Raw genomic sequence first — 16,640 nt, forward strand, 5'->3', positions numbered from 1 at the left:
ACCATTGAAGTTATTATTCCAATTATTTCTACTCAAAAATTTTGTTTTCTCTCTGTATTCTTATATATCATGTTGTTAATAATATAATAATCAAGTATTGTTATTACATTTGTCTAAATGCTTTGAAAAATATACATTCTTCTAACTATTTTTCCCCTCGCAACATTTAATATATTTTAATGAAAATTAAAACTACCTTATGTCATTTATTTTATAAAAATAAATTAATTTTTACGCGAAATCTGTTGATTCAGATGTTAAACTTAAACGCAACGATTACTTACAAAAATATGAAAATCGAATCCATACAAAATTTCCATCAAGATTTGCTATTATCCATCATTTTTCTAGAAAATCGCCTGTAATAAAAATGTCAAGCGAGTATCTATAATAACTTATACCATGAATAAAATAGGTATGCTCTTTTACGCTTATGTCAAAGTTTAACCTTTTTAATGGCAATCTCGAACAAGTTACTCGGAATACAATTCGCGGAGGTAAACGATGTCACAATGGCGCCGCAAGGGCGATAGGTGTGCCGTTGTAAATAACGTAAATAGAATCTTGTCTTGTCACTGTAAGGAGAATAGTACGTGTTCGAATAAACTCGACACAGTTTGCTCGAGAACTCCTTTCTTTTCGCAAAAATCGCGACTGAAATTTGAACGGTGTCAATTTGTATACTCGTCTTATCAATTCTTTCGCGAGACTTCATTTTTTAAATGAAATTATATTTTTTATTCATTATTATAACTCTAAAGATTGTTGGATCTTTATTAATTTTGGAAAAATTGTGTTATATTAAATACAAGGAAAGGCGAGCAATAAATTTTACAGAGTTGAAATATCTGCTGAATTAATAATTTTTACAGAATATTAATTTTATTTAAAAAAAGAAACAAAGTTGATCTTCATCTTTTCTCGAATGAAGTAATAATATTATAACACGCTTAATATCATTTAACGTTCACACGAAACATTTTTCACAGTAATATTGAAAAAATCGAGATGTCAAAATTAGATGAGACACACGTTCAATACAGAATTATTTATGATATCATACCGATTAATTGCACTCAAGCCACATCACATTACGTTTTCTGCTACAAAGTTTCTCTCCTGAATTTTTCAATGATATACGTCTCTCTATTTGCATCTTCTGCCTTTCGACATTAATCGATTGAAAGTTTGATCGTTTCTCGTGGATGGAGATACACCCTCGAATCGATCGATTGTCGAAACGTATAGGCATCGAGAGATCCTCGATGACACATAAGAACAAACTTTGTTGCGTGTTCAAACTTTCGTATTGACGTAATCGATAACGGGTGTATCGTTACCGTGTCGTTAAATCGAGCTATCCTCGAATCTTGGTCGATGTCTATTTTCCTCCGCTTACGCTTTCCAACGATTCCATTGCATTTTATAGAATAACATCCTGTATCGAAGATCCCTTCGTCAGCCAATTTTCACGATAATATAAAGTTGGATATTCACCAATCATGTGTTTCTAATTAAAGATGATTCGCGAAACGTACTCGAACCATTTGCAATTTGCCAAATAAATACTTGCTGGGGAAAATTTGTTTCTCTACCAAGATATTATTAAGTAATCACTTGCTTGCGTAATAAATTTACCATATATTGTTATAACCAACTTTCATCTCCTTTTTTTATCAATTAATTGAAAAATACAATATCAAAAAATTGTTTGTTATTAGATGTGCTTTACACAATTTTTAAGCTTTATAATTTAAAAGTGTATTAATTTTTGGCAAAATATTTATACTGTTAAAATTTTCTTTCGCTTGAAAGAATACTAGAGAGCAATTCCAATCTCGCCAGGCCCAAGTTCAAGTTGAGTCTAACTCTGCTTGACATTAAACGATTACAGAAACGTATGATCCCATTATTATGAGGATGCACAGCATCGTCTTTTCGAAACGTGACATCACGTTTGGCACGAACGCCAACCACCTACCGTCACTTTCGCGCTAACGAACGTTGTTATTGGCCCGCAACGTATGTTTCCGGTGTCCGAGAAAGGGGTCAGCCTATCACGCGATAGCGATCAACGTTTGCGTCGAATAGAGGGGAAGGATTTACAGATTAAAAATTAATGTATTATAGTAATTCGTAAATCATTATAAAACTGCGGTTAAAAGAGATCCAGTCTCTCTGATAATATTATCAAATTATAAATATATATATTATACATAAATTTTCATAGAATTCGATTTCATCGAGATTAATTATTTCGTTTCGCAGAGTAATCACAAGCTTTGGCTTCAAATTCGTTCAAATGTCGCTTATCACTTTTATCCCACTTTTACAATAAAACGAAGAGAACGGTTAATCGATTCGAGATTATTCATTAACGCGTTAGACATGATAGCCTCGCGGGCCCACCACGGCCATGTTTGCTCTGGATTAATGTCCCAGGGACATGAACGCCGGGCGTTTCGCATTCTTTAATCAGACAGTTCGGGGGCGTTGATCACGGTGAAATCTAGCCGCCCGATTTTTTAAGACGCTGGTCAAGTGGCCGAGTCGGCAATCTTCGCGATCGTTTCAATTGATTTCGCGAAAACCGTTTGGTTCATCAGTGATTAACGAGACTTTCACTCGGTGATTCGTTACTTTTTGCAAAGGACTCGAGATTGATCTTAATATATGGATGGATATTGATCCTGTGATTAATTTATTTTGATCTATGAAGTTGCGTATGTTTTTCTTAATTATTTCAACGAGAAGGAGAGGATTATGATATATTTTTATTTTTTGAGAAAGTATTCCTGTATTATTTTAGAAAAGTTCAATCTGTAATTCGAAAATCTTGATTTTAATGGAGCTTAATTAAAAATCTAATTGTTCCATATATTTAAAATTATTTGTTCTATTTCGTATCGTTAGAAAGTTATATTTAAAAGGCATTGTTGATTTAAGTTTTTATTTTATTTCATTGTCTTAGAGCGATGAAAAGTAATTTCGTAACTATTAATTTTTATTATCATAGCTTTTATTATTAATAGTTTTATTTATAGTGAGCGTTCACTTTTGTTTGAAAATATCGAAATATCTTAATCTCTATAATTCTATTAATTTTTAAATAAATTTAGAAAGTGTATAGAGATGTGCGCGTCACCCCCTGGCCGCAGCACAATAGACATCTCTATGAGCGTTTATTGTATATAAAATTTTCACTTAATCATTATTTTTTTGAATATCAATCTTCGAATAGAATTTAATCAAATTGATTTTATATACACGATCTTTATAAGCGCATATATATTTATTGAATTCGTACAACGATGTCGTAAGTCGTATTTCATTTTATGGAGATAAAAATTAAGAACGGTATTAGATAATTAATAATTTAGAAAAAAATAAATATTAAACGTTGTGATTAAACCAATAATCGTGGTGATAAATTAATTGTGCAATAATTACACGAATAAATAAATTTCAAACGTATGTTTTAATACTAATATACATATCACAATTTATTTGTTATTAATTTCACGCAATATACTATCCACTATTTTATCCGTTCCATTTTATCTCGAGCTAATTTCAAACTTTTCTACCCCCTTTTTCTTAACCCAAACTAGTTAAACAAGCGTAGCGGTTCGATTGACGGATCCTCTTATTCTCACAGTTGCAATACCGCGGTGTAACAGATGCGGTTATTCGTTCATTACAGTTACATTAAGTACAGTCTACTTACCTCGATCTTATATACTAGCCTGAAGAATGGCGAAGAAATAAATACTCGGTAAGCCAGGTGTGTCGGAGAGGCTCGTATATACACATATACATACACGTTCGTGCAATCGTTCGGCATAGAGTCGCATCTATAGCAGTTCCGAGCGAACGTTTGCGAGCCGTGTTACGCCGAGTTTTCCATCCGGTCGGGTTTATAATGTTGCAATTAATAATAAAAGGGTACGCGGGGGAAAGAAAGCACGCTCGACCACCGGCCCCGCTATTAACAGTAATGAATCGTCGTATTAACGATAATCGCGTGTATCGCGATTAAAATTAATCGGAGTAATTATTGCGTGCCGGTTTTACGACCGATCCACGGGATGATTTATTCATTTATACGCGAATAATGAATGATCGGTATTCAGGCGTTCGTAATGCAATTAAACCGCGGCAAATCTCGCGGCTTGTCGTCCGACTCGATGCGAACAATGAAGGCCGTTGCGGAGAGCGGAGCCCACCGGTGCGCCGTGCCATGCCTGTGGCTTGTAATTTCAGGTCGTTAAGAGCGGTGAAAATTTTTAACGATCGGGGGCAAGAAAAAAAAAAGAAGAAAAAGAAGAGTGCTATCGATGTTTCTGTTATCGTGCGTGGCCAACCGGGCTATCATGCGATAGAAGAGGATACGAAGCAGGCTGAAACGGCGCTGAATTTCTCGAATATTGGATCAAAGTCGAAATGCATCTCGTTGTAGTTTGCTTTCTTGGTTTAGATTCGTGGATTGAGATTGTAATTAATAGGATGAGATAGAACGTTAATTAATTTGAATATTTTCAATTATCTTGCTAATTTTAATCGAATTTTGAAATTTAGCTCGTATTCGTTATAATTATTCTAACGATATAAATAAATAATCTCTTGAAATTCTTTCTTAATTAGCTACTTGTTTTAAAGTTAGGATTTTATTTAAATTATTATATTTCTGTAAATCTTTATATATACTAAATACCGTTAAAATATTATAAACTGATTTTATTTTTATTTTCATACTGCTATTCAACGGTATCAAAATAAAGTAAATAACGTCAACAATTAGCTATTTAAAAAAAATATAAGAAAACTTGTTTCTACAATTACTTCCCATCATCCCGTAATATAATAGATATAAAAAAATACGCGTTATTTCTGATTAAAAAAATTTACTTACAAGTTGAATATTTCCAATAAATATATAATCTCGTCAAAACGCTTCTTCTTATTAATCGTCACGATCAGCTGGGTTTTTCAGTACGTCTTGCGATCCGTTCAGGTCTCCTTTTTTTCGAGTAAAATTCGAGCGCGCATTAGGACGCGGATATTGTTACATGATTGAACTAGAGCAAAATTTCCCCTGCGGGGGTTAACGAGTGTTAGCTGTTGCCACATTATAACGAGATATCGAACGAACCGCGCGCGCGGTATCGCGTTTCACCCTTAAAGAGCGGATATTGCAGGAGATAGGGCGAGGGGTGGGCCTGGCGGGGGTCGAAAGGGGTAGAGAAGGTAGCAGAAGACAAGGAAAATGTTGGTAGCAACCTTCGGTAGCCGACACTCGAGCATTGGCGAGGTGCACGGGGCAGGGTGCACACGCGATCCTCATTACGCCGATATGCCGTGTCGTGATCGTTACCCCGCGATATTATGTTTTCATATCGGGTAATAGCGACGATAACGCGGTCAAATGGTCTCGCTGTCCGATTTCACGATTCGGTTGTCGTGTTACGGGAGAGGAAGGAAGAGCGTTCGATTTTGTCAAGTGCGTGTCTTTTTTTCACAAAGGATTTTGAAGAGGGAAAATCAGATAAAATTGGAGCCGAGGAAAGTTTCTATGACATCGAAAGAAATTCAATGCAATTGAAAATTGTGAAGTTAAATACGAGACATCTTGGAAGAATTCTTGTTACAGTTGATAAATTGGATTGTTTCTGGATTTTTATAAAGATGGGTATTAAAGTAATTATAAATTATGGGTATAAAATATAGGAATAAAATATTTGCCAAAGCAGATTAGAACAGGATCATGCGTAGAAAATGTTATTCAGAAAAACTCTTTTCATAAATTGTTTTTAATAAATATTATAATAGTAATATTTTACTCCTCAACCGATGATGACGTTTATATATTTTAATATAATTGCGATGTTCAATAACTTTAACGTTGTTTCTTTTCGTAAACGTAAGAAAGAAAAAAAGAAAGAAAGGAGATAGCAATAAAGATAATTTTCTCGCCAGAGACGAAGAAGCAAACGTTATTTTGATCCACACATTTTGTCACTTAGATTACACAACATTAAATTACACACATAAGATAAATAAAATAAAGTGTCGCTCATTTATCAAATTACAAGCAATATGCTTGATTTTCTTTTTTAAATGAAAAAAAGATACCTCGCCTCATAACTTAATAAATAACCCAATCAACCAATCCACTCGAATACATCCAGTATTATCCAGAAACTTTTGGAGAAAAGGGAAGAAGCTGTAACAAAAGAAAAATCGTCGAACAGATTTTGCAGATCTTTCACCAAGATTTCGAGAGCCGTCCTACCTCGCCCTACCAGGCTTGCCTTAAAAAAGAAAAAAAAAAGGAAACGATCGTAAAGTAACAGGTTTAAAGGTTTATAACCCCGGTGATGTAGCAACGGAAGCGTTACAAGTTCGAGGTATGATGTATCGTATCGGTACCGCCTCGTATCGATTCGTCAGAGAGTGACAATGACAATGGCGTTCGCGTGGAAAACGAACGGCCTCCCCACGGCCTGGCGGAGGATTGCGGAGGCGAAAATGAGCCCTCGCCCCGTATCGATGAATAACGCTCGAGCGCCGTGTCAGTATCAGAGGCCGAACTCCTCACCGAAAATAGGCATCACCGTCTCGTTCTATCTCTCCTCCTCCGGAGGATCGTCTCGCCGCGACGCATCGAAGGGGGCGGGGGCGTGACGAGGGGGCAGGGGAGGGACGAAGAGGGAAAGGAGGGACGCCGAGGGGAGGAGGTATCAGTGTCGTCGCGGTGAAATCGGGCGGAAAATGGGAAATCCAGCGACCTGGTGACAAATGGTTGATCACCGGTGGGGTGAAGCGTGTGCCAGCGTGTGAAGGGTCGCGAGAGGGAGGGGACGACCTTCTGGGGTGAATATACCGCGGTCATTGGGCGGGCTAGAGCTAGGCGAACGAGAAAGTTTGGATAATGTTTTACTCCGAATTTTTATTAGAATTTTTAGGGAATTTTGAAGTGTTTCGTGTCTCGTTATTAAGTGCATTATTTGTTCCTTGAGACTTTTGGTAATTGTCGAAATTTCAAGTGTTTATTTTCTTTCTTTTTTTTTTTTCGATCAAGGCAATTAGAGGTAGTCATGATTTTAGCTTGCAAAATTTTTATTTTTAATAATTAAAAGCACTGATCGATACAACGAGTCTATATGATACAAATTGGAAATTGAATCGTCAAATTTAATGAAAGTTGAAAAGTTAAATGTCTGATATTTCGGAGGCAATGGAAAAAGGCCATCGTCTCGAAATGAATAATACGATTGGTTACGAGTCTAGTACGCTTAATAACATTATGAAATATTGAAAACAGGGCATAGTTATTTCGATCAATTTCGCTTTTCATACATTGTAATACATAACCTGAAATTGCAGAGAACGAGGTCGATTGGTGTTATGTATTCAGTGGAAACGAAGGTTGTGTTATATCCTCACACTTTCCATCGAGTAAAAGAGAATACATCAAAGATGACATATATATATATACTTTTCTCTACACATGGCATAAAAATCTGAGAAATAGTGCTATGTATTTTTCTCTTTTATATACAAGTTTTTAAATATCCTCGAACATCACTTGTGACATATTCAATAACAATGTGAAAAGTTCAAGGCTCTCGATTCAATGTATCGTTTATTTTCTTTTATTCTTTTATTTCATCTAACAAAATTTATAATAACATTTTTACCAACCCATTTTAGAGCGTTTCATTCTACCAATTTTTGAAATTAAAAGTTAATTGAAAGTTAAATTTAGAACAAAAATCAATTATGAATTTAAATACATTCTTTACCGTGTAAATATTTTTACAATTATCTCGAGTAAACGACAATGATCGTTTGTTTGTTCGACGTGTTTTTTAGTAGATAAGAGTTTTTGAATATATATCTCTTTAAATATATATATTATTGCAAGTACGAAATAATAAATAAAATAATTTAACGTGAAATATTTCGCTAACTTTTAATAATATCGAAAAATAAATTTAAAAATTTAAAAGTTCAATACTTTTGAAAGAAACATATTTTAATATATTTCTTAATCTCTAACAAGAAAAAGATATATGAATATCAAATTCAATTTAATGGAATTATATATTTTTTGATAGTCAATTCTTATATTTTTCTATAAAAAAAAATATTAATTAAAAATCATATAATTTTATTTACAACAAATAAATTGATCTACTAAACTATTACTTACGCCTTTTAACATATTTTATTCGCAAAATGCCTTTAAAAAGTCGATTCTAATAAAAATACACAAATTTACAAAAATTGATACATTAAAATATCGGTTGAGGCTCGTTTAATGAGTTATAACCAATCGATGAATCAGATCTCGCTTCGATTTAAATTTGAATTGCTTATAACCTAATAAATCAATCTCAATCTACACTTTTATCTATGGAATATCTATAGAAATAATTCTCCAAAAGTGTCCCAGGAGCATATTGGCTCTACGTGAAACGAAAAACTCCATCATTTTAAAAATGCCGGACACGAATGACCAACATATTAATAGGTTATTGCGAAACACGAGATTTTTATCAGTTTATTACCGCACATTTATATTTCATAGCGTTTTACGATGTAATATACCATTTAAAACAATTTTCTAGATGAAACTCGGCTTTTCTATCTCAAGTATCGCAGAAATAACTTATTTCCTTTTTTCTTTCTCCATATTTATTATTCCTGTCTCCTATTACATCAACGTTTTTCCCTTTTTTTTTTTTTTAAATGATTATTTCTCATTCTTCAAAAAATATTTCTTCCATCATTAACGGTGGCTTACGAAAAATATTTGAATGCTTGTTGTAAATAAAACCGTTATACGATAAAACGCACGCGATAAATTTAAATTTCGAAAATATACTACGTAATACCGCTCCTATAAAACGTACAGAGTATATATTTTTATGCGAATTTTTGAAATATACTTTGATATAATAAACAGGCAGAGTGAACAAAGCTCGTTCTCTCGAAACGAATTCGTATTCGAACATTTCCCCTATAAATACCTTTCTATCAAAATTAATGTAAGAATGCCAGTACAGTTGGTATTTCGAGTGCAAACGATACAGTAAAGAAAATAGAATTAAAAGGCTTAAAACACTCGATCTGAACCAATCTTCTCAACAGCCATCTCGAGTGATAACCTCTTTGTACTTCGGAGGATGGTTGAACGTCCGAGGAAAATGTATCGACATAGCCGAGATTTTATTAACCGTACGCTTAGAGGGAGGCTCATAAATCGGTCCATTTATTTTCCACGGCCAAGATGTCCCTCCGGCCATTGTGTTACGAAAAACTACTTTCCCCGAAGTGCACACGACTCTGTGCACGAAACGAATAAGCTCTCCCCCTCTCCTCCATCTCGGTAGGTTAGGGCGAAAATACCGTTTCCTGTTTTCTGGGAGAAGCCCTCCGTGAAGGTTGAGAACGATAAAACGGGAAATTGCTGAATTCCTGTGGAATAATTAAATGGCGCCCTTGAGTTTAAAAACGCTTGTTTGCGCTGTTATCTGGAATCTTCCACGGAGGAAGTTTCCTTTTTTCCTTTCTTCTCTTTTCGTCTTTGGCGTTTCTTTCGAGAGGAGAGGCTTGTGTCGTTACGAGGATAGAAATGCGCCGAGAGCAGAGATATCAGAGGGGTTGGAAATCGCGATACGACGAGAGGCGGCGACGGGTCGGGCGATATATATGAACAAGTGAGCGGTTGGAAGCACGTTAAAACGGAAAATTACTAAATTCCTGGGGGATAATTAAACTTCGCGCCAGCCCCGATCTTTGCACCTTTGCCGATTTGCGCACGGACCGAGACGGTTTTTCGTGTTTAAGAAAGTATATATATGTGTAAGTGATTATTAAACACATTATCGAACGGAGCTTTAGATTCGATTAAATATTTTCACGAAAAGGCTTAAATCGAACTTTATTCGTTTAAATTATTCTTGTATTTGGGATGATCATTAGTCGGACAGTTTATATTGGATAAGTAGATAATAAGTTGACAACGCAGATTTTGAAACAGTGATTTTATTTTTCCAGAAACAATACTTTTTACGATGTTTTGATAATCGATAGATAAGTTACACATTTTATTACATTTCGAAAATTATTGCCTGTCATTTTCTTTACGGATGGAATACGATTTACTTGGATAGATTAGATTTATAAGATAGGAATACAATTTACAGAATGAAACGACGATATTATTATTTATTGACTAGTATCGCATTTTTTCGCACAGCTAAACCAGTATACATAAATTATGACGGATGAAAGTGTGTGTACGGTTGGAAACCAGAAGGACTTGATTCATTTTCAATATTACCTTCCTCGAGGGAGAATTTTTTTGAACTTTGTAATAAATTTACAAAATTTGACATGTACAAATACAACATCCATCATTGACACGCTTCCCTAAAAGACTCTTTTAAAAGCAGAACGTTATAATTGTCAGGAACCGTTAGAAAAATTCAACGCTATCCTATTTTCTAAATCTATTAAAAACGAAAAAATCCCTTGAAAAAACACATCCTGCCAACGTTTCACACTTGCCTCCCCTAACTATCGGGATCCGTATTGTAAGGGGTCGGTAAAACGGAAAATTGTCGGATTCTTCGGGAATAATTAAACGAGGCCCCCGGTGATGCATCGCACCCTCCGCTCCATCCAGAGCCTGTTCCACGAATTTACTGCCGCTCTCGTGAATCTTACGACCGTCACGAATCGGTTACACCTTTCAGCGCTATACGATTAACGCCGCAACCCCGTTGAAACACGGTGGCTCGTGTTCCTCGCCGCTGGGTGCAGGGGTTGGAGGGATAAATAGCGCGCGACATCCTTCGGGGGGGATGCTCGAAGGAGCGGGTCTGAAAGGGGATCGAGGGGGAGGATCAGACAGAGACAATGTGGCGGATAATCGCGCGAAACGATTTCCTCTTTTCACGCCCGATTAAGCCCGCAATCTGTTGGTCGAGCGGGGAAACGACTAGGCACGGATAGAAATAATAATAGGCGGGATCAACTTTCGATTTTTCTTGAAACGCGTATTTCTTCCGAGATTCGTTCACCACTATCTGTCATTAATTGTATAGAAATTGGAAAAATCGATATAAATGAAATAGAATTTATCGAGTTGGGCGAACTTTTTTTGGATTATCTTGGGAAAATAATGGAATTTTTCTGTTTGAATCCCTTTGCCTTCCATCATTCAATATTTCTATTATTTTTCAATTTTACATATCTATTCCGTATATGGAATATAATATTAAATTTCTTTTGGGAAAATTCTTAAATTTTAGTATGTACATTTACATATAGTTAGAGAAAATGATTTTTCTTTAGTTTTATTCACAAATACATAAATGAAATTGGCCCTATATTATCGAAAGATTATCGAAATCAATCAATTTAATTACAACACAATATTACAATAGAAATCTTTATTAGAAATATCCAGTTATTAGCCAATCCCAATTTATACACTTATAATTGCTGATATTATAGAACGATACGTCACAAATTATCTTTCACAAACGAATGTCGGTGACTTCTTCGATCCAATCAAAGAAACTGGAGACCCTGGTGAATACTCCTGGTTTGCTGCTGGGGCAATTTCCGTCTCCGTAGCTTACGATTCCGACTTGCAGAGGCTTCCTATTTTTCATCACGATCAGCGGACCGCCGCTGTCGCCCTAATAACAAACGCAATCGTTTTAATTCTTCCCAGCGTCCGAAAAATACATAAGAGAACAGTCCCGTTTACCTGACACGCGTCTTGGTCGTACGCAGCCGAAGTGCACACGTGCGCCTCCGTGATGGGCCAATACATGGAGCATTCGTAATTCGAGATAATCGGCACGGCGGCATACTTTAGCCTCTTTGTTCCGGTTCCGATCGGCCCGTCCTTCCCCCATCCAATCACCATCCCCGTTTTATCGGCGTAAGTCTCGTCGGTGTATCCGCTACCAGCGAATTGAATGGGTCGAATGTTGGCTGAAAGAATCGGAGAGACAAGTTTTTTCCCAATAAATTTGACGAATCGACAGAAACGATCATATCTCGCTCGCCTTACTTCCGAACGGGATATTTTGCGGCATGTGCAGCAACGCGATATCGTTCATGGTCGTTCTGTACTTGGGATGGAGCACGGCTTGGGTCGTTAACATGGCCACTCCTGGTCCTTGATAAAAATTATATGCTATGCCGGTTTTGTCACGGGTACCGAAAACGACGAGGAATTGGTAAGGGCCTGACGCCACGCAGTGGCCCGCTGTTAATACCCATCTCGACGAAATTATGGTTCCACCGCACTGCGAGACTCTCCCGTTGCCCATCAATTGATGGACCACGGCCATGAATGGGAATTGATTTTGCTTCGCGTATTCTCCGCCGAAGATTCTATCCTCGTCCAGTTCATCTATTTTTTTTTGTAAATGCGTTATGGATTTTTTCCTTTGTCCTCGAACGATGAGCATACTCACGATCGTACGACGTGCGATTGTTCGCCGAGTTCCATCCGTTAATTTCGGGGAGCGCGTTCCACGGTGGAGCGCAGAGAACGTTGCCGCTGAGGGCGACGAGAATGAAGAACTGAATGCTCGTCGAGATCATGGCTGAACTGTGTGAAATCCGTTCGCTACCTTTCCTATATATACCTATTCTTTATCTGATTATTACTTATAAAGGAAACGCCAATGATACGTTCGTTGGGAAAAATACTGAACTTTAAAAGCGATTAAAAAATGTTGAAACGAGGCTTTCCAAATCGACCCTTCCAGGCATTTAGAAACGAGATAGATATAGATATTATCTTGAAATGTTTATCGTGTCAAAATCATGACGTATGTTTTTCTTAGAAAATAGTTGCATTTTCAAATTCGTATAGCAGACAATTTGCAATGCTACTGTTGAAAAATTTACAATAATTTAAATATGATATTTCTCCAAAATAAAGCGTAAGACTGTTAGTTCGATGAATTCGAAATTGATTAGATAAAGTTCCGATTTCTGAAGATCGCATAATTTCGAAATTAGAATTTAAAGTATGCGCTCGATGACGGATTAGCGATCGATGGAACGCGGTGCCGCAACCAGAAGCGGCCATTTTCGTGGCCAAGATAAGCGAAGTGTCCCGGGGACGGAGCAGGCCTCTGCTTCGAATCACGGGCAGATATACGTGCGAGCGGCTCGTTTGAGGACTTATCTCGGCCTCTGGTCTACTGGCTGTTCCTCCCTGTGAGCTCGAACATGGTGCCGTTAGCCTGCTCGCCGCGGGCGACCTCCATTCATGCGTCCAATTTAGACGTCAATGATGCAAATAAAGCATCGGCTCCCTCTTAATCGATCATCCCGAACTTCAAACTGGTTCGTCCTTCCCGAACGCTTGCCGCCCTTTTCCTCCCTTTTCTCTTAAATTATTAACATCCAAAGATTAAGCGGAGGAATCGCATTTCGTATTTATTTCATATCGACACAAAATACGAAATTCATAGTATCGTATAAATAACCAGAGAGAATGAAAATTGACGTTTCTCCGTCAGAACGGTGACGGATCCCATGGTGTTACGTTATTTCAAGCTGGCAACGTTCTCATGGCAACAATCCGACCGTGGATCGCAAGCGCTCGTCGTTGGGGACAGGCATAAGGAAAAAGAGGGGCGCGAAAGGGGGTAACGCCGCGGAGCACGCGAGTATCGTTAGTCGAGGCGTGGCAATTAGGAGGAAAAGTAACGGGTGGAGTGATCCGTAATTCATTCGGGGGCAAGGAAATTTTTTATCCGGTGTCGTCAGCGCTGCCCTTCCTAAGAAGTCGTTACCTAATTACTAATCACCTTTACGCGAATGCACACTCCTCGATAGGGCTGCCGGGGCTGCTTTACTCGTTTGCATCGGGGAACATTATGGAAAAGAGCGACGGAACAAAGGGCCGAGTAAAAAAAGGGAAAAAAGAACGGAACGAATCGGTAGATGTCTGTTTCACCACACGCGTTTCCACGTTTTCAAATTAACATTTCACCTTTGTTGCGTACGTTCGTTGTCGTACCTTTAGACACTTTGAATCGACATTAAGTGGTAATTTAAATTCGATCGAATTAACGGTACCTTTTTTTTTTTATCTTTAATTAAGGATAATCGCGATGGATATTTGGTACAGTATATACTTCTTCGTAAATAAAAATATAGATAATTGTGATCTTTATCTTACGTAAGATATAATTTCAGTTTTATCGTTTCTTGCGTACCTGCAAACAACGATTCGCAAATGACGAAAAGTAAAATACGAATTGGTAGATTGGATCAAAATCACTTGAATAAGCAGCTTAAATAAAATGATGTAATTTTCAATAACCATTCATTAGCTCGCTACAGATCATCATAGAGCGATGCCTCTCCTGTTCAAACGTGAACGAGGAGTTGTCCTGGGCGAGGAACGAAGTGGTTTCTCGCCACGACGAGAGATTCGTAGGTCGTAGGGAAACGAAACTTTGGCGAAAAAAGGAAGAAAAAAGAAATGGAAATAATTCGAACGACGTTTCTCCGATCGCTCGACTCACATTCCATGTAAATTGGACACGCGCGCCTGCAGCATGACGAGCTGGAATGAAGCGTTCGCTCTGTTGGAAATAAACACCTGCTAATGTCCATTAGTCAATTCTTTTTGGCTACGGATTTTTTCGGTATCCGCGCGAATGGACACGGTTTAACGACGTGGAAGTAAGCGTTGTGCTTTTATTGTTACGTGCAACAGAATCGGTTCGACACACCGATCGATCGCGCGTTTTTCCGATTATTCACGAGCCTCGAGCCTCGCTTTCTTCCGAAACGAGAGCGGATTAATAAAACGAACGCTACCGGTGTTGGCCGCTCGAAAAATGGCCGGCGGACATTCGAGTCGATCGTGGACCGCGCGTAGGAACCTGATTCTCGAGAAAGGCGTGATTTATCGAAGAACGGTTTCGAATCACCGCGGGGGGAGAAAAAAGAGTTACTTAATGGAAAAAATACTTTGCCCTACGGTATTGCGTGCCAATAATTGACGTACGCCGCGAAAGGTCGCGTATATCGCCTTGCTTTCTCGCGGTGCAAACTGCAACACAATAAGATCCGGAGCTTTTTGTCGTTGAAAAAACTTGGCACGAACGAATCGATTCTTCGAACTACCAGCTTTTTCAAAAAAGTGGATGTATGCCGATCGAGTGTGTATCGATGAGACACTGCGTTGTTGGTGAAAATTGTGGCGTATTTCTTTCTTTCTTTCCTTCTTTTGGGTCATTTGTGGCCCATTAGACGTCGATATGATATGTACAACAGTTGTGAACACGGTTTCTCTTTGTTTCGTTCCTCTAAACTTTATATTTGATTTGACTTGTCGATTCATTTTGTTATTTAAAAGCGTACATCAATTGCTATTGCAGAAATCCTGAGAGCGACTTGAGATACTTTTAAAAAAATTGTAAATGTAAAATCTGTGAAAACTATTCGATACACTTTGTCAAACTTCATCGTTAAATTTCCAATTTTCAAAAAAATCTTTGATATTACGGTTCAAAAGATAAAATTATCAAAGTGGATAAATGAGAAAAAGTTGTAATACTTGCTGAAATTGAAATAATTTCAAAGAATAACATGTACTGTATTAAATTGATTTATTTTTTTCATATGATAATTCGTGAACAGTCAATCGTTTTATATAAGCAAAAGTAACAATCGAGGCTTACTTATTAAATTATATAGCAATTTGAGTTAATGTTAGAAGAAAGGCGGAGATATTCAATTGCTTGTGATTTAACAAATAGATCTCAACCGACATTTTTATATATTAACTTTTATGTTTCCTTTTAAAATTAATCCTCTGTTTTACGAATTAATAGAAACGTAGACGGTATTTTCTTTTTTTTTTTTGTGAAATTTAAAATCAATTAATTTCTTATATCCTACGAGATCTCTCGCCACCGACTTTCTTCATATTGAAATGGCTAACATAGAAACAAATGATAGCATTCGCGAGGCGGCGAATACGAGTCGTTCATTCGCAATAGATTGAACAAGGACAGTACTATGAAATTAGATGTTGCATATCTTATGACCGTATCCATATGAGTCATTTTTGAAAGTGACACAGGTAAGTTATTTTTATGCTGATTTAAGATATTAAATGTTTTTGTGTTTTAATCTGCATGGAAATATTTATGCCTATTATTTATATTTTTCCCAGTATAAATTTTCCCGATGATGTCAACGAATTGCCATTTTCAAAATTAATTCATTAATAAAAATCTTTTGCATTTTTGTATATTAACTCTTTATATCAATTCTTATAAATAATATGAACGTTAGTAGAAGTAATTTAATGTATTTCATGCAAAATTTGTATCTTTATTATTATTATTCATTCCGCAAGTAATCAAATTTAAAAAGTTTTTAATATAGTGACTTATACCATTTTCAAATTAAATGTATTCGCAATTTTATTTGTAACATTGAAATTTCTATTGACGAGATAAATAGAAGTTTGAAAGGAATTGCAAGTGAAATTGTCGAAACTAAAAAGACCATTATATATATAACCATTATATAAATAAACAAATCACAATACAAAAATTTTTATAACAATA

The 16,640-nt window shown here is 36.6% G+C and overlaps 2 protein-coding genes across 3 annotated transcripts in view; one reads left to right on the forward strand and one right to left on the reverse strand.

The window, feature by feature from the left end:
- The window catches only part of LOC108003639 (lateral signaling target protein 2 homolog), a 67,261-nt gene that overhangs the window by 23,363 nt on the left and 27,258 nt on the right, over positions 1–16,640 (forward strand). The window lies entirely within an intron of this gene.
- LOC114578215 (chymotrypsin-like protease CTRL-1) lies at positions 11,451–12,667 on the reverse strand. The gene is made up of 4 exons (XM_028669560.2): positions 12,507–12,667; positions 12,098–12,442; positions 11,789–12,018; positions 11,451–11,717 (listed from the first exon to the last, which is right to left on the reverse strand). The coding sequence occupies exons 1-4, from the start codon at positions 12,634–12,636 to the stop codon at positions 11,553–11,555; spliced, it is 870 nt and encodes a 289-aa protein (XP_028525361.1). The 5' UTR covers positions 12,637–12,667; the 3' UTR covers positions 11,451–11,552.

Source organism: Apis cerana, linkage group LG1, assembly GCF_029169275.1.
Source record: "Apis cerana isolate GH-2021 linkage group LG1, AcerK_1.0, whole genome shotgun sequence".
Lineage (NCBI taxonomy): Eukaryota > Metazoa > Arthropoda > Insecta > Hymenoptera > Apidae > Apis > Apis cerana.

What these genes read in the sequence shown, in the direction of transcription:
- LOC114578215 (XM_028669560.2), bottom strand. Translation starts at nt 12,636, where the DNA reads ATGATCTCGACGAGCATTCAGTTCTTCATTCTCGTCGCCCTCAGCGGC. An exon ending in CAATCGCACGTCGTACGATC is followed by an intron (nt 12,443 to 12,506) that starts GTGAGTATGCTC and finishes AAAAAAAAATAG; the next exon opens with ATGAACTGGACGAGGATAGA. An exon ending in ACGACCAAGACGCGTGTCAG is followed by an intron (nt 11,718 to 11,788) that starts GTAAACGGGACT and finishes GTTTGTTATTAG; the next exon opens with GGCGACAGCGGCGGTCCGCT.